This window comes from Bombus bifarius, unplaced genomic scaffold (genome assembly GCF_011952205.1).
Source record: "Bombus bifarius isolate JDL3187 unplaced genomic scaffold, Bbif_JDL3187 scf7180000008062, whole genome shotgun sequence".
NCBI lineage: Eukaryota > Metazoa > Arthropoda > Insecta > Hymenoptera > Apidae > Bombus > Bombus bifarius.
The window spans coordinates 807,618-826,229 of NW_022884426.1; the positions used below are offsets into that span (position 1 = coordinate 807,618).

The window sequence follows — 18,612 nt, forward strand, 5'->3', positions numbered from 1 at the left end:
GGTTATTAAATTAACGTAACATCCGATCGATAGATCTTATACGATCTTCCCGGTGCTAGGTCAACTTACAGTTTATAACTATTTCGGCTTCAGTCTTGTCAGCGTTGCTCACGCACGAGTATTGACCGGCATCTGTGACTTTTACATCCTTGATGATGAGCTTCCTCTTTCTGCCCTCTTCCTTGATCTGTACCCTGTACGATATTAATAGTATCTGTATTAAAATTCTACGTTTATGAGCAGCAAAACGACGAAGACTATACGTGTATTTAATTTATGTTAATTCTACAGTTCGATCTTAATGTTGTTAATTAACTAAGGGATAAACGTCCTTGTACTTGCTTTGGGTAAAATTAGTTTTAAATTTTACCACGTTGTATCTTTCTTGCGAAAAGATCAGAAATTACATAACGTCTACGTTCGCATATATTGTCAGTATAATTTTTTAATCAGCATTTATTGTCGGTATAATAATTGATACGCGAGATGTTTGCTCTGCAGCTCGAAGGAATTCGATTTTGAAAGGATCGAGGAGATCGAATCTCAAACGACGTCATTACCTCTTGTCAGGTACAATCTCCTGGTCACCTCTGAACCATTTCACTTCGCCACCAGCGTCATCCAACTCGCAGACGAGCGTTAACGTTTCCTTTTCTACGATCTGCTGGGACTTGAGCACCTTTACGAACTTATAAGGATACTCTGCATGGAAAAAGGGATATTTTAGAATTTGCAAACATCGTCGATCACCAGAGTTTATAAAATATCTAGGATAACGTTTTCCTAGATTGAAACATACCAACTATAGTTAGAACCGTTTCAGTCTTGTCGGTTTGTTTGTTAATCTTACAAATGTACTCGCCGCTATCTTCAAGCGTAGCGCTCTTTATGGTTAATCGACAAACGCCGTTCATGTCCTTCGACATACTGTACGTATCGCCCTCCTAGAGATATTAATTAATCGTTTTTTTTTTTTATGTATTTTGTATTTTCAATTGTACGATGTACGAGAAATGAAATTGTAATCTTAAAAGCTTCACCTCCAACTTCGTTTTTCCTTTGTACCACGAAACTTGGGCGAGGTTGGAGCTAACTGTACATTCCATGTAAACTTCATGCTTAGTGTAACCACTTGTTTTCTTAGCCAGTGGTTTCGTGAATGTGTAAGTTGGGTCTGGTTCTGTGTAACAATAAATCAGTAGCTCGATATATTCTAGCCAAGATGATATATTGTGACTTATAGTCCGAGTCTATAATCGAATCTATGGTAGATAGAATGTTAATAAAAAAAGGAGAAAAAAAGAAAGAATAGAAAATATAGAAAGGACAAAGAGCAGGACAACGACTTAACAAATTTAAGAACAAATACAAATTTAAAGAAAAGACCAAACTCTGTCCTCTTATTTGGTTTTGGAACAAGTATCGCTACGTATACTACTAGTCCTTGTACACAGTTCGCGAATATCCATCGAATCGTACTAACCTTCAACGTTGAGGAAAGCTGTGCTGGAGATACCTGAAATTTCAATTTTATACTTCCCGGTATCCTCGACCTTGGGATTCATAATAATCAGTTGATAACAATCTTCCTCGTTCTTGAACTTGTATTTCGACGAAGGGAACAGTTCCTAAATAAGACAAGCAAATTTCTTTAAAAATTTCCGAATAAACCTTTCGATTAACGTCTATTTTATTATTTGCCAATTAATTATTTAATAATAATTAGGTGCAAGATGATCATAGCGGTGTAGGCTAGTTCAATACCATTTCTCATAGAACGCTATTATATTGTAAACGGTTAGAAGGAACTGATTGAATATTGATTGTAGGAGAATAAAGTTGCAACTTAATTCGCCAGCAAACTAAAACGACGACGTTCGTAAGAATCAAAGTACGTGTCGAAATTTCAATTCTTCAAATTTTGACCGAAACCGCTATGACGTTGGAACACCCAATCGATGGACAAATATAACAGACTTATAGCTGTCGGAATAAATAGATAAAAAGAAAGAAGAGACTTACGTCCTTTCGGAAGAACCATTTTGGTTTGCAGTTCGGTTTCGAGAAGTTCGCCTCGAAGACCACCTTCTTGTCTTTGCCTTCCTTGGCATATTGGTCCACCAGTGGTTTGAGGAAACTTTCCTGTTTCTGTGAATACGAAAATTCTGTTAGCGAAGGACCCCTCGTTAAGAAATTTCCATCAGATCTAAGAACACCGCCAAGAACGACAACGTTGCTGGGCATACAAGGAAGATGAAGAGTCAAAACGTTTAAAAAAAAGAAGGCGCCACAAACCAACGGATGTCTCGCTAGGCGAGGTAAAAATATGTACAAAATTGCCCCAAAAATAGAGAAAAATTCTCGTCGACGAGGACGAAGCGTTCGAAAGCCGCTGTAGCTGGAAAATTCTAGAAAAAAATAACGGAACAGCACAAAAATAAAATGTCGGCCGTAAAAAGGTTCGATAGAAGATTGTTGTCGAAGATAGTGAGAAGTGACGATGGATGAACGTATATATAATACATATATATGAGAAAGAAGAATAAAAGTTGTCGAAACAGACCGTGTATAAATTTGATAGATTTGAGGAAGAAGGTGAGAATAGAAGAAACAGACGTAGGAGAAGAGAATGAGAGAGATATCGTAAAAGACAAAGAGAGAAAGACGAGTGGTCTAGTCGTTGAAGAAACGATAAATAAAGAGGAAAATAGTGAATCGCATTCTCATAAGAAAGAGCGAGAAAGAGCGAAAAATATAGAGATAGGGAGGAATAAAAGTGAAAGACATCGATATCACGCTGGTAGATCGTGAAACTGTGTTTCAAGTTTCAAGTTGTCGAGGAATACGATCCAACCTCCGTCTTGGTGAAATGGTGCAGGGTCGGCCAGTCGGGAATTAATTCGGCGAGAGAGGGTCTACGAGATCCACTACTCTATAAAACAACAAAAATCGTCTACGATCACAGTCTGATTTACTACACGGGTATCTTCTTCGTTGAGGCTGATGGCAGGCAAAGTAAAGCGTAAAAAAAATCGTGTTTTTAATAGAAATCGAGCTTAGTGGTTTGCTTGTGTGGGTAGTCTTCTATTTCCAAATAATTTCAGAAAAATAACCAATGAAAATATTAGTCGTATTAATTTCACTAGTTTAGGACCTAGCAAGGACCAACGTTAACGCAACCTTTCATTCGAAAACTTTTCTCCATTAATTTAATCTACCTTTTATCGAATTATGTCTTTCAACACCGAGGTTGTGAAACATATTTCCTAGTATTAATACTTGTTTCCTCGTTGCTGCTTCTTTCACCCAGCCCTCATTACGATTTTACCAAGTTCCAAAGAAATCGAGCTATTTAGAGAACTATGGAAGATAAACTTTCTTTATATCATGAAATTACGTAATACGTAAATTGTTTTACGTTCCTCGATGAATTTATCTCGGTAAATTTATCTGGATTTCTTCAGAACTTGGTAAAATTGGAAGATCTTGGTGGCTGAAGCGACGATGACGAAAAAAGCAAATTTGACGCGTTACTCGATATCAATACGTGGTCCTTAACTGGTTCCCTAACGGAAAACCGTTGAAGCCGAGCTCCTCTAGAAAAAAGAAGCGCAGGCCAAAGCAGGTGAACTCAATGGATCGCGAGAATTTCATCGTTGACACAGCAACCCTGAAGCAAAGAAACTGAAAAACGCGACGGAAAATCTCGCGATCGTCTCGGTCGTGAAACGGGACAATTTACATGTTCCTAGCTTCCTTCGTAGTTCTTGTAAAAGTATCCTTTTACAGGTGTCACATAAAACTGCTTGTATTTGTTGAAGCTTTGCAGGGTGGAAGTGTAGGCGTTTAGTCTGTCCTTCGAAGCTTTTAACCCTTTGGGAACGTGGTATACGCAATGCCAAATTTTATCAACGCGTGTACAAAAGGTACCACGATTATAACTAAACTACGGATGTTTGCGCGAATTTATATTTGTACAAACGCGACCGTAGAAATGGATCCTACAGACATTCGTTTCACCCACCGAATATCACACAGAGCTACGACGATTACTTGTACAGAAGTAACTTGTCATAGAAACGGTGCGTTCATGTTTTAGAAATTCTTGTTTCTTATTTACGTTCCGTGTTTAATTTTGCGTCTTTAAACTTCCTATAGGTATATAAACATCCGCGGTCTAATTATAACGGACGCAGTCCAGTTATAACGGTCGAGCAATGGAAGAAACATGGACGGAAGAGATCGTTGGAAAAGGCATCGCGAGCCCAAGGGATTAAAGTAGAATCGAGCGCCAGGAATGAAGAAAACGTTGCTAAAATCGTTTTCGCGAACCTTCTCTTTGATCACTGTCGCTAGTATCGGCCAGTCGGCGATTAGCTCCTGCAAACTTGGCCTGCGCTGAATGTCGAAGACGTCCTGCATGCCCGGCACACACACACGTTCACGTTAATCCCACTCTTGTACGATCCCGGATATCAAGTAGCGGACCACCCTGACGGTTACTTTCATCAAGCTACCCTTCCAGTCGAATCGTTTAAACAACGACGCGTTGTAAATTTCACATAAATTTCCTAACCGATCTACGTGAATTCGCCAAAACGAATTCACCAAATTTCGATAAACGCTTCTTAATTCGCATCAGGGTTTTCCGCGTTAAAACACTTAAAAGACATTTAACATTTAGAGATAATGCTTGCTGCTAGGTTACACACCGTTATTAATAATCGAGCTTCGAGATGCATACCGCGTTAATCATACCTACGAGTGCAATTTTACTCGACAAAGTGCATAGTTTCTACTCATGCATTGTGAACGATGATTTTTTATTTGATCGATAACGAACAAGACTGATTTTTGGTTAATCGATTGTTGGTTAATAAAAATCAATTACTACGTGAATGTGTACGATACGAATCAAATACGTGTATATCGAAATACGAGATTCAAGCGCAGCATTAGCTCTAAACTAGCGTGTGTACGCGTGAATATTACACGGTGCGTGTGCTCTTGTAATTTAGAACGCAACGGTTCTGTCGTCAAAGTTTCGTAAATACAGTTGAGTGTATCGTTTGTTCTTCAGTGTGAGACTTTCGACGCAGTGATAACGTGTAATGTGGATTAGTACGGGGTTTCTGTTTCCACAATTTCTTTCCTTTCTTTTCTTAATCCCTTGAGTCCTCGTTAAAACGATCAAACCTGACCAAACGGATCTCCCTGTACAAAAGCAAGATTATATCTATTTGTCTACCCATCTCAGTTGTTTATAATCTTTTTTAATTTCTATTCGCGTATATACGTACGTGTAACGTACGAACTAAATGCTCAAAGGATTAAGCCTACCTTTCTTTCAAAATATCGTCGACTTACTTAACGCGAAACATATTTCTTCCAAGGGTTCCTAAAATTGTAGAAAACAGAATGGTATATTAATGCGTCCAAATTGCGTCTCGTCAAAGTCGGGAAGCTATCTACGAGGGGAATGATGCCTGAAAACCTTGAGCCAGCTCCAGTTAGTTTCACCCTTCTTGTCTAGAGAAATTCGAAGGACCTCCTCACCCTCCGCCAAGATCACTATATCCTCCCCGTCTTGATACCAGCTTCTTCCGTGCATCACGAAGTCGCCCAGCGACTACGAAGACAAACTTGTACAAAGAAGAAAGAGACAAACAAAGAACTTGCTACCACCGATGCTATATCATCGATAGCTTTCGAACGTACTATCGATGTATATCTGATTTACGGAAATGTTAAGTTGTCGGTCTTTGTCTTTTCACCTACTTACCAAATAAATCGAGCTTGTCGTCGACTTAAGCTATTACGACGTTATTCTCTAGTACATGTACGTTAATTCTATTAAATTCTCGACCGAAGTTGTGTCGTTGGTTTCGTATCTCACCTAGCGCTTGAAATTCATTTATAATTAAACGATAAGCAATTTTTTCTTTCCAGATAGAACAACAGTATAGACGTAGTAGCATACCGAGCTGTTATTCAATGATCGCAAGTAATCGAGAAATGCAACAGACTTACAACGAATGGACATGCATACCAATAAGGACAAGCTACCTCAAGACATACAAGAAAAAAAAAAAAAAAGAAAAAAGAAGAAGATTCAAAGTTTCTGATTCGAGGTATTGAATCACGTGATAAGAACGATCTTCGATCGTAGACGAAAGTAATTGGCTACGCACCTTCTCCAACTTTTTCAAAGCCGGCAAAGGTTTCTCGACTTCCTTTAAGTCTACCTTTTCCTGTTCTTGCTCTTCTCTCGCCCATTTCTGGTACTTTCTCTTTTTCAGCATAGCACGGAAATCCATACCACTGGCGTCTGCAATGAAACATCGAGGATCGAAAGATTGACAACGAAGACAGTAAAGATTACGATTGAAAACGATTAAGGGTAAGGATCGAAGAATCGAAAATTAAAGATCAAGATTAGAAAAATTAAGAAGAAAATTGGAAATTAAGATCGAGAAGAGTCGGAGTAAAAATTGGAAATAGAAGGTTTGATACGTAGAAAAAAAATGAAAAGAGAGTTTACCGGAAACGTAGAGCTGCATCTCGGCAGTGTCCTCGCCATGGATGTTGCTCACGACGATCTTGTATGTGCCCTCGTCGTTGGGCTTCGTCTTCCTCATGCAGAGGGTGATCGTATTGGTCTCTGTGTCCGTAAGGAACTTGAATCGGCCACCTTCGATGATCTCGGTGATACCCTTGTAGAATTTGAAGGTCGGCGCAGGCGTACCTTCCACCCCAACAGTGAGATACGCCGTCGAATCTGAGAAAAACGTTCATCGTATTCGATCGATCGAGTCGATTCGACAAGGAAATCAACGGAGACGACTTATCGCTACTTGCTCTCTGTTTTGGCTGCTCTGTCCGATCGGAATATTATTCCAACTATTGCATTATTCCAAGTATTACAACTAGCTTCTTCAGAGGGTCGAATGACGCACCGAAATTTTTGCTTACGACGAAAATAGAAATATATTGGCTTGGCAACTAAGTGATTGCGGATTTTGTCAATACTACCTAATGACAAAATCCGCAATCACTTAGTTGCCAAGCCAATAGAAATGCAGCGAGACAAATGAACATTAACAGAGAATAAAAATTGTTTGTATAGGAATACAGATACGTTAATATAGGAATGTAGAAATATAGAGATAATGTTGCTATCGAACACGGTATACAACCAGAAGGCTCAAGTAATATTGGGTTTTTTATTTTAATTTTTTTTTAATTTTATCATTACCACGTAATGACAAAATCCGCAATCACTTAGTTGCCAAGCCAATAGTAATCGCAGAAACTCGGGCCACGGAAGCCTTGAAGTTTCAAAGGAGAGAAGGTGGAACGTAGGTAACGTACCTTCGACGGCGGAATATGATTCCTGAACATCGACGATTTGAGGTGGTCCCGGTGGTCCGACATCTCGAAGAGGTGTGCTCGGCTGATTGATCTTATTCTCGAGGTCCGCCACGCTGGGTCTTCTGACGTCCGCACTCGGACGACGACGCTGTATCAATCGATCATCGATGAATCATAAACCATTTACATCGTTCCCTTTGTTTATTTTTATTTTTTCGCTTGAAAAAGCGTTGCAAGCTTTCGGAAAAAGCAAGCAAGCTGAAGTGATCAAGTACGTGACTTTCGTCGCCTTACCTGCGCTTCCTTGATTTACCTGGTCGCGATAACTGCATACGGCAACTCACGAAATTATTAACACGCTCGTAACTATATTATCTGTCTGTTACACGAAACATTTTCAAAATAATGTTGTAACGAGGTCGAGCTATCGTATTGATAAAGTTCGAAACATATCTGAAAGTATATACGTGAACGTTTACCGCAGATACGTGTATATATATTTGGTATATAAAATTACTACGAAGCACGAATCGCCGTCTTAAACGCAAAGTAAATGTCGAGGACGATTGCATCGAAATTTCAAAATATTTCGCGTTCGTATTTGTGCAAATATCGAAAGATTTCCGTGAGTCGCTGTAAATATTCGCAACAGGTAATACCGTGACTCGGACGAAAGTCACGACTCGTTCGAAGCTCGGTGCTCTCATGCTGTGTGCGTGGTGCTAATTATTAATCATGCATTTTAGTCACACCGTTAACCTACGTAATTAGTACAAAGCGTTATCGTTAACTGTTATTCACAATATTAGTGCAAGTAAATCGGAGCCGTAAAACGAGGTCAGTTTTGTACAGGTTCATATTCTTTGGAAATGCGATTAAACGGTGGAACGGAAATTTGTTTCATCGGCGAAATATCATAATGTATGCATCGTTCGCGTTTCCATACTTTCACAGTCTCTTATGATGAAAAATCTCCGTTAATCGGTCTGCCGTGTACAAAGAATGTGTCTGACCACGTTCGGGTACTCCTGAGGGTTTAACGTACTCGTTAGCTAAAGTAAATTCGAGGGTCCTCCAAGAGGCGTTTACCGATCATTCGAACTGATCTATTTTTCGGCTCGATCGATGCAAAAGAATTTCTTTACTCGAATACCTCGAGCAGAATCCTCGAGTATACGCAGGAGAAGGAAAGATTTTACATATGTACGTTTGTATGCTTTTCCATTCTGGCTCCACAGCTCGTTGTTACAATACGATACAATGAATGGCGAAGAGAACCAGAATGATTTGTGATCAGAATGTACAGGGTACACATAGGATACATATAAATGAAAGGTTTCCGAGTTACGTGGAGAGGATGTTTTGCTTCGTCGATGCCGAATCGATGAGAATTCGGCGCGCAATTTTCACCAGTTGATCAGTCACAAGGTTAAACCTAGCGCTACGAGATTAAGACTCAGTACGAAGAATCTCGTGTCTTAATACGTGAGAAGAGCTTCGCTGCGAAACAATAAGTAAGTACGCATAAAAACTCGGTAGCTATTGTTCGTTGCGTCGATCGACAATACATTCTTCTCATACGCTAATCGTAAAAATTCTCCACGTTTTTTAACGTGTACGTTTTTCTACACGATGGCTTTCGAATCTTTTATAAATTATACCATCGATATGGTATAAGCTGAACTATCGATCGATGCGTTCTGCACAACTAGAACCATGTAACAATGATGCGTGCAAATAAAAAATGTGCTCTTTCACTGGGATTATAAGTGTTCGTTAAATCACAGAGCGTTCAAGCTTCAACCGCGAATCTTTTATTTGCATCGCTGTTTCATTCGGAGGGTACTCGATGCGCAAGTGGAACTTTCGTGACGCTTACGAAATTTCTCGGTCGTCGTCACGCCATCGCTGTTAGATACAATTGCTATACACGAAGGCATGGTTAATAAGACATATATAGGAACACAATCGATGAGATGGAGAAATACAATGGATTGTGACGAAAAACAGAGAGAGCGTGAGCGAGAGAGAGACAGAGAGAGAGAGACACACACAGTTGACAATTTCTAAAACGAACTGAGAAGACGAAGAGGAAGGGGAAAGGAAAAGAAGGAGGAATCACTATCGACACAGTTTTACCACCTTTTTCGTTGTTTAGTTACACTATCGCGATTCCATTACCGCATTCCTCTATGTGGATTATTTACGAAAAGGCACATCGAATAGTACAATATGCACGGGTACGACGATACACATAAAAAATAAAACACATAATATTCGCGATTGGTGAATAAACAAATTAATAAACAAATGAACGTCGTACCTATGGTTATAACAGAATCGATCGCTAACACATAGCATGGTGAGAGCACGGTGAATAATTACATGTATACTACTCTTGTTCGCGAGAGATTAGCATTCGTATCACATTTTCATAACAAGCAATGCTCGGTTTTAACTTATACATATGTATATCAACCGTGCTGCGATCTTCGACTATCAACTGTATCTCGATGTTGCTGTCAGTTCAACGAGTACTAGGAAAACGTTCGACGTGAAATCATTAAGTTGTCCGAAAAGTGTCTTTCTTTTACAGACGCATTCTCGTACAAACGTGAAACCCAATCTGTCGAACGTTGTAATCCTTATCTTGATAAATAATTGATAAAATAAAATGGATCGTACGTAATTTGGTAAAATAATATAAAACGAAAAATGTTGTGCATCCATTATTTCCTTATAAAACGAAAGAAACTTTTCGGATGATCTAATACAAGAAGAAACGACGGACAAGAAGAGGAATTTTCTCGTATTCTGTTAAAGAAAGAGGTTTGTACGCTTCAATCGAAAAACACCGAAAGAACGCAGCAGGGTTGCGTCTCAAACAGGTCGTAGCAGCATAAAAATCACGGATAAATCGAAGTCTTCAACGTGAAAGTTGAGCAACGTTGTCCGACTAAACCGTACTTACGCTACTGCGGCTTGTTTGACACCGAACGACCGATACTACTTTAAACACGAAAAATAGATGCGTAAATTTGTACATAAAAAAAGAAACAAATATATATTGCTATGGATGGAAACATCGAGTGAAATAAATATTTCTTACCACTATCTAATTTCTACGTTCTCAATATACATAGTATTCGCTCGAATTAAGCAAACGTTTATACTACATAGCTGCGGGACGTTTCGACTGCAAATATACCGTGTTTAGTCGACGAGCAAGTACTAGACGAGCAAGACGAAATTATCCGTAAAATAAATAAACAAAGATAGACGCGCGAAATTTATCGTCGACTAGGCACGAGAGGCGCGTTTACTCGCTGGGAAACGTCCGTTGAGCGGTTTTTGCAAAAACTATGTACAGACGCGCATTGCGAACAATTCGGAGCTTTGCGGCACGCATCAAAAATGAAAAAAAAGAGAGATGAAAAAAAAAAGAAGAAAAAGAAACAGACATATGTTGGATACAACGCGTTCTGTAATTTGAAAGACAGTAATATGAGCTAACCTCTTTCCCCTGCAGTTCACCAGGACGGCCGGATTTATTCTGTACGTGGTGCGTGAAAAATGGAAAAAAAAGTAGAAAGTAAAAAACAGAGAAAAATCATTTTGGTGACAAAGTCAGAAGGGGGGCGGGGATTCGAGACGTCTGACAGGGAGATTCTTATCGGAGAAAATAAGACGGATTTACGTCTGATTGCCAGTGTACTCTCTCGAACACGTAGAAACGGGCCTCGATGGTAGAGATAGCGGGGAGTGGACAGCAGCGGCGACAGCTTCAAAAAATTTAACTAAAAAAAGGGTGGTATAGTCGGAAAATTAATATTATCGGCGTTCCATGGTGGTATGCGGCATTTTCTGCGTGTCCTGCGCCTGGCAATTCAACATTCGGCTTGTGGTTTTATAGCTTGTCGTTGTTAAACTGCTCTTTGATAAATAGTATAGCTGTACTCGAGGGAATCCAATTCAAATCCATCGTGGCTGGGTCAGGTGTGAGCGGTTGACAAAAATAGATTTACAAAAAAAAAAAAAAGAGATGTATGAAAGTAGTGAGAGCAAAAAAAAAAAATCGAAGTCGTAGAAGTGAGAAACATATAGAGAAAGATCTGGCAGGTAATGCTATTCGGGCAGGTAAGCTTTGTGTTATAGCGAACACAAATCTCACCTTAGCTTCAAGCACCTCGCCGGGACGTAACTTTCCCAACTGCAAAAAATTATAGAGACCATCGTGAGCATTGTGCGTGTACATCGGTTAGTCGCGCGATGTCTTCCGATATCCTTTGTTATCGCATACTGTATCCAAATACGTCGTAGACAAAACGGAGACGGGGAACGTGGGCAAACCTTTGGCAGCGAGATGTCCTTCGAATCGCAAGTTCGAGGTAACAAAATACAAAAACAAAGAGAAAAATACACGACGTCCAAAAACTTGGGGAAAATGTCGAAGGGAAAAGAGAATTTAAATAGAGGATGATACAAAGAGGTAAAGGTAAACTAGCGACAGACGAATACAAGGTTGCCGAAGTTATTCGACGGATATTCTTCTTAACGACGCCTGGCCAATTAATTCACAACACATCGGCGGTGCTAAATTCCGTTTTGGTAGAAGTGAGCGGTGTACGTCAGCCAACGCAAGTGCCGTTAAATCAAAGACGGACTTACGCAGTTTCGCATTAAGTAAAGTTCAACGTCTATTTGCCACGACAGTGATTTATCACGCTCTAGAAAGAGACATTGGGGAGTGTGCGGCGATCGAGTTTCTCGCTTGTTCGCAGCCTCGTTGACCGTTATCATCGTCGATGATTCGAACGGCCACGATCCGAGAAAATCGGTCTGAGAATCCGTGGCGTGTCCGCGAGACTCGGCTAGAAATAACGATAAAGCACTGGTTGGATCGCGGACGCGTTTGATTAATCGATGGCAAGTATTAAATGTACAGAGACATAAATCACGGTCGTCCTTCGTGTCCGGCAAATTGATAGTTTTACCCGACCGTTGGCAGCAAGGTAACAAGTGTTGCGACTGCTTAGAACGCATTCCTACTGCGAGTAAATGATATATACACGTACGTAGGTAAGGGTGAAGTGGTATACGTTCGAAAGTAACCAGGTTTCATGCGTCGTGGATGTTTGTCGCTAGCCTGGGCATTTGTTAACGCCGACGCCTGTCCTTTCCGAACGATGTTTGCCAAAATGTAATCTACGATTTGTAATATACGCGAACGGGAATACGAAAGTTTATACACCAATGATTTAAGATGGTTGAAACGTCCGTTTCGCGCCAGACACGCCTCGGATGATTCTTTCGTTGTTATCCTTGCGACTGTTGTTGTTGTTGTTGTTGCTGTTATGATTATTATCATTGCTATTATTATTATTATAATTATTAACATCCTTACGATTAACGATATTAATATTAAAGTAATAAATAATCGTGGAGTGTAGAGTGCTGAGAGATTCGGTTGCAACATATCCGTGCCAGGTGCAGTGGTGCGTTGGTGCAATAGTGCAATTGGTGCATACTTCCACGTCAATAATTATTAATTTATAGAAGAGAATGGAGCCGAGGTTTTCTCGAATCGATGCGTCTCGATGGAACCTGTGCTCGTACGAACGATCCCGCGCCAAATTTCCAAATCTTCTCGTGTCGAATTGTTCGAACGTTAACACTCGAGATCTCGAGAGGAGAAGACGCAAGAGAAAGAAGGAAGATTTTTCGGGCGCGAGATCATTGAAAATGACATATCAAGTAAGTAAAATAAATTGGCGATAGAAGATGAGAAATGAGCAGGCAAAGTCGAACGAAGAGACGAACGAGTAGAGGAACTGTGCTTTCGGCAGACGCGCTCTTCGTTCAACGTTCCAATAGGTGTGTGTTTGTAAAAGAAGTAACGTGCGAGTAAAAGAACAAGTGAAAGTGAAATAAGTGCATTGGTAGTCGAGTAAGGTTGCAGACGAGGCATTCGCTTTCCCATTTCCAGTGATTTTCCTCACCTTGCGCTCGTCCACCACCTCGCCTGGTCGCAGCTTTCTATTCTCCTATGAATCAAACTCTTCTTTACTAATCTGTATCGTTTCGAAAGTCGCTGTACGTGTACGCACTTATACGCACGCACATCCATGCACGTGTGCATTACCATCCATAACTATCTGGTCACTTCCCAACTATCGCAAATACATCAAATACGCTTGAAACGAGCCTCGATTTAATCCCGATTTTTCCTCTTGTCTCGTGCAACCGTATACTCGCACGGTTAACAAACATCGATGAAAACGATAGTTTATATTAATTCGAATAAAGATTCGAAAACTTTGTACGAATATTACGAAGCTTGCCAACTGTATCGCTTCGCTTTAAACATTTAATTAACGTGCAGAGACGAAGCTAGTTACGCGAAGAGGCAAAGAATCAGCGGCTCGGTTCTTCCATCGCGACGATATCGAAGATATGATAAAGATATGAAACATCCGATCAAATTATATCGGGTGTCCAAATACTTATGGACGATAGTTAGAGATAAACGTGTGGTGCGACGAGGACGACTTTCATTTTATCCTTCGAAGATTCATTTTGCTTGCATGTGGTTCCTTGATCCGCTTACTTTCCACGCTGCATCGAAGACTCGTAGCTAAGATATCTCGCGAAAGACGAGAAGGGTATTATGGTAAGGGGAAAGTGGTTTTTCAGAAGCTGGGCTGTTTGGACGATTCACGAGTAGGATTGCTTTACTAGCTTTGCTGACACTAATATCAACGTACACACCCGACACGTAATTTCGTATCGTCAGACAAACACGTCGGGGGTTCACGTGATTGGACATCTAGCTCTAAGACTATCACGATTGGGATCACTAAATCACTGACGTTGCTACGAAACTGCAAAAAAACTCCAACAATTCTAGGGCTAACCAGCAGTAGCCACTGATCTACCTACGCTTTTATCTAGTTCTGTACACGAGCTAACGTTTTCTATAGTTTAGAATCTTCATGTTTCGTCTTTTTCTGGTTACTCAAACTCTCAATTTTACAAAAAAAAAAGATACTACGTTTAGCCAACAGTCTAAGGATAAGCGACTTTGTTCGGTCAACAGTAGAAATTTCGTTTGTTCAATCGATCGTTCGTACGAATCGAAAGAAAAATTGAGAGTACGAGTAACCTACGAGCGTTCCCCTCGAACGATCCGTCGATTTGCTCCGTTAAAACGTTACTTTTCGTCACCAGCAGCAACGAAATCGAGTGATCGCATTGCGCGCATTATTCGAATCCTTTGATACGTTAATCTGTCGTCGTTTATGATGTACGTATCACCGATTTTAGACGTTGGACACGCCCAGTCAGTCGCGAATCAAAAATTAGTAATGAGTAATTGAACAAAAATAGGCTCGAACGCGTCTATTTCTGGAAAGGTATTAAATATCACGGGCTATTAAGAACATTGCTTGGCAATCTGACAAAAAGACGTTGATTAACGAGTTTTACGATCAAATTCGTTACCGATCTAAAAGCTTCGATCTTTCGTCGTCCAGACGAACACGTTCCGGAGCAAATCGCTTTTCGAGGCGGACTGGCTGCGATGGTACCGATTTTAACGGCGATCAAAACGATCGAATAAGCGAACAATCGAACGGTTGGATGGCCGAATAGCCGAATAGTCGAATAGTCTTTTACCCTTTCGGTTTTCGTTAAGAAAATTGTACCATCGTCTTGTAGCAATCGCGTTTAGATATAAAATTAGCTTAAGGTGCAGGAGACAACTGGAAGTCGCCCTTTAGTCGCGAAGCAAGAGGAGTATGAAACAAATGACAACGATAATGACAAATAGACGAATGGTCAAATGGAACAATAGAAATTATGGTAGTCTCGAAGGCTATGGAAAAAATCCAAAGTTGCGCGAATGATCGAATGATCGAACGAGACAGTCAAGAATTTCGTATAGCTGCGTCTTGAGGGTTGTGAAAGAGACGGAGAGATAGGCGAATAGTAAAACAGTCGACTAGTCCGATGCAGAATGAAATTTCACGTAATCGCGAAAGTTAGCAAACTGGTTGGATGATACGCGGATCATCGTAAACGATACCATCGCAGCTGTTCACTCGATAGTCCAAAAGCGTAATCGATATACCTCGCGGATAAACACAATCCGTAACATACCTCGTCACTGATAATCAAACTGGGTCTGCGACCCAATTCTTCGGGTGGTATCAAGGATCCCCGTCGACTGGTTGTGCCGCTGCCGGGTATCAGGGAACTCCTTCTGCTTCCAACCGGCGTTACGTCTTTGATAACTTCGATCTTCGGTGCTTCGGGTGCTTTGATCTCTGGCACCTTTGGCTAAGTACGCGAGAAAACCAATTATCAATTCCGACTGCGTCGTATTTCGAATTTGAGAAAGTAAGCGATAGCTGAAGCGAATTCGCGGCCTAACGATACTCGTTCGTAGAAGAATCCGCATATATCGGGTAACCAAGAAAGTTTTGGCGTTATTAAACGTTGAAAGAGAAACGCGTAAGCAACGTAGAAAGAAGGTAATTTATTGATGAAGCAAGCTTTATAAATGCCACGTTTATCAAAATTATAGTCTACGGAATTGAAGAACTTTTGCAACGCCGTTTTCACAGTCGGTGTGTTTGCTGAGCGCAAATTTAAAAGATAAGCGATCGCCCGACATTTCCGTCCTAGCGTTTGTATTTTCTCAGAGATCACACGCGCGGACACGACAATCTCGCATCGTCTTGCTTTGTGCTTCGCTAATATCGTCTGCAACGTTATTTTACAACAGCTTCTTCAGCTGTCTACGAGCAAAGTAGGTACAATATTTGCAGTAACAGTATGCGGAGAACGTAGCGATTCGCAATGAACGAGAGAAAAAACACCAGAACTTTCTTCAGTTAACGTCTCTCCTAAAGATCCGGAGAAACTGAAACAATGCATGAAAGCACGTCTGTCGGATTTACCGAAGGATCGAGAACCGATGAAACTTGATCGTCGACGGCTCCTAGAACGCGATCGCGATCACGATCGTGCTGAGATCAAGACTGAATCGAGACTGACCGGCCTGCCGCGAGAAATCAAAGCGAAGAGATACGGTCGGGCACAAACGGGTCGCAATAACACCGAAAATAGCGATCGACATTTTCTCCATCCTAATTTTCAAGTCGAAAAATTAGAGATCCGAGGGGGGTGATATACGAGCGGTTATTTGCCAAAATAGTTCCCCCTCTTTCGCGGGTATCCGGATGCAGGGTGGTGGTGGACACGGGACCCATCGGTTGCCAAACGATCATTTTATTCGTTCGATTATTAGCGCTAGCATAGAGGCGCGTTGCGTTAATTACGTTTGAAAGAAGATCGAACCAGGATTACCGGGCTATTTGCGTCGGCGATCTTTTATCCGCGGCAAACCACGACCGAGACCACTTGCTAATCCGCCAGCAAGGATTTCGTGTCACCGTATCGTCTACGACCCTGAGCGTAGCCTCTGCTAAACGCCGATTAATATTAGACGAATAGACGAACTCGCGAGAAAAAAGTGCTCGACCGTTTCTCTGAGTTAATCGCTCCCTGATTTCCAACTTTAACTCTGCAATTTGTAATCGAGCTTACGTAATTCCAGGAATCTCGATCGATCGTACTTAGGCGCGACGTTGCAAAACTCTTGTCATTCCTGAAGTAAAGCGAAGCAGCTTGGCAAAATCGTTTTCTTATTCTTGCATTAATAACGAGCCATTACTCACCTTGGAATCGAACTTCTGCCCGCCGCGTGAAAAGAAAAATCATTAGTAGTGGAATGAACGACGTTTGATCTTATTAAATTAATTATCGATACAAAGTAAACATACTTGATCGATTTAACGCAACAGAATGAAAAATGAGAGCAACGTTTCTCTTACCTGCGTGGCTGGTCTGTCCAACTTGGTTTTATCTCGAGGCGCGTACTCCCCGAATTCGAATTCTTGCGGCTTCTCCAAAACCGGTCGCTCGTAATCTGGAATCTCCGGAAGCTCGTAATCCTTGTCCTTGCTGGCTTTTCTCACTTTCGTCTTCTTAGCTTCCACCTTTTCCGTCTTCTCAGTTTTCTGCACCAATGGTTTCCGATTAATTTCTAGCGTGGACGATTTCGTCGATGAAAATCACTCGGGAAAACACGATAAGTCTGTTGATTTTCTGATTGTTATCGCTATTCTCGCTACTTTCTCGCTGTTATAATATACTAACTCGTGGCTATGAAACCGCTGAACATTTAGAAACGAAGGGCACGTTAACGATGGAGCATATTGAATTTTAAAATTACTCGTGCAAAGCGAGAAAACGTAAGTTATCGTGGTCTTCCCTCGTGATCTTCGTACATTGAAGCCGTTCGATAGAACAAAGAGCGACAGATAGAACATCGATTTCAGCATAGAGAATTCGAGTCGAGGAGCAAACGTTTTGTACAGCCAAATAGCCGAGATACCTTGAAGATTGTTATTATATTAATAATAATATTCGTATAGATTGAATTAATCGGTTTGTTAACGATTCACCGAGCTTTCAAGAATTGAGAAAGTGAGAAAAGAGAGAAGAGAGAGTCTTCGAATTATGCACAGTACCTTATACTTTGTGTCGTTGTTATCAACATCGAAAGAAGAGACTAAGCGTAGAAAGTTGTCGAAAATTGGAGGAAACAGTACCGCAGTAAGAGAAGGGACATATCGAATAATCGAGATTGTGAAATTTAATGAGTGGAATTAATAAGTGGAAAGAATCGTCCAGAGTGTGAAAAAGAATTTTTCATAGTAACAGCGAAAGTACTTAGAACGATCGTAGATTCGAAGAATAAGTAAACAGCCAGTGTATATACATATTACGTAAATTTGAAATATTATGTAAATTTGAAATATTATGTAAATGTCAATGCATAGAGAAGAGAGAGAGAGAAAGAGAGAGAAAAAAAAGAGTATAGTGTACGTATATTTAGATTCCCATTCACGGGAATACCTTCAACTCAACGATAACGCCATTCTCAGGTTTTTGAGGTACTTTTGGCTCCCTCGAAACCGGTTTAAGTTGAATAGATTGAAAGTTCTCGGCTTTAATTTCGTATTTCGGTGGTTTACGCAGTCCGAATTTCTCCACGTTCGTCTTGGGTTCCACTGGCTGCATTTAACGTATCGTTTATTCCAAACAATTTCCAACGAGAATTTACAAATACCAATCCGAATATAACGAAGTTTCGCCTCGTAAATAAGCACCGCG

At 40.7% G+C, this 18,612-nt stretch overlaps 2 protein-coding genes and 1 long non-coding RNA gene across 35 annotated transcripts in view; 1 reads left to right on the top strand and 2 right to left on the bottom strand.

Annotated features, from left to right (window-relative positions):
- LOC117208339 (twitchin) overlaps positions 1 to 18,612 on the bottom strand; it is a 77,346-nt gene that overhangs the window by 33,720 nt on the left and 25,014 nt on the right. For 25 of the 33 annotated variants that reach the window (XM_033449447.1, XM_033449458.1, XM_033449456.1 and 22 more), the window contains 15 exons: positions 18,355 to 18,513; positions 17,268 to 17,453; positions 17,112 to 17,126; positions 15,529 to 15,708; positions 13,371 to 13,415; positions 10,886 to 10,924; positions 7,372 to 7,519; positions 6,542 to 6,778; positions 6,192 to 6,328; positions 2,023 to 2,148; positions 1,484 to 1,628; positions 1,041 to 1,180; positions 800 to 944; positions 561 to 702; positions 70 to 194 (listed from right to left, as the gene is read on the bottom strand). In XM_033449447.1, coding sequence (XP_033305338.1) covers positions 70 to 194; positions 561 to 702; positions 800 to 944; positions 1,041 to 1,180; positions 1,484 to 1,628; positions 2,023 to 2,148; positions 6,192 to 6,328; positions 6,542 to 6,778; positions 7,372 to 7,519; positions 10,886 to 10,924; positions 13,371 to 13,415; positions 15,529 to 15,708; positions 17,112 to 17,126; positions 17,268 to 17,453; positions 18,355 to 18,513 — 1,969 coding nt within the window. Of the gene's footprint in view, positions 1 to 69; positions 195 to 560; positions 703 to 799; positions 945 to 1,040; positions 1,181 to 1,483; positions 1,629 to 2,022; positions 2,149 to 6,191; positions 6,329 to 6,541; positions 6,779 to 7,371; positions 7,520 to 10,885; positions 10,925 to 11,542; positions 11,582 to 13,370; positions 13,416 to 15,528; positions 15,709 to 17,111; positions 17,127 to 17,267; positions 17,454 to 18,354; positions 18,514 to 18,612 lie in introns of all 33 variants that reach the window. The other 8 variants (XM_033449452.1, XM_033449459.1, XM_033449477.1 and 5 more) reach the window with 7 other exon arrangements.
- Positions 2,804 to 5,962, bottom strand: LOC117208344. The gene is made up of 3 exons (XM_033449482.1): positions 5,495 to 5,962; positions 4,333 to 4,416; positions 2,804 to 2,932 (listed from the first exon to the last, which is right to left on the bottom strand). The coding sequence occupies exons 1-3, from the start codon at positions 5,609 to 5,611 to the stop codon at positions 2,828 to 2,830; spliced, it is 306 nt and encodes a 101-aa protein (XP_033305373.1). The 5' UTR covers positions 5,612 to 5,962; the 3' UTR covers positions 2,804 to 2,827.
- Positions 2,911 to 6,096, top strand: LOC117208345. The gene is made up of 2 exons (XR_004487674.1): positions 2,911 to 3,022; positions 5,950 to 6,096. It is a non-coding gene; the product is annotated as an uncharacterized LOC117208345 (long non-coding RNA).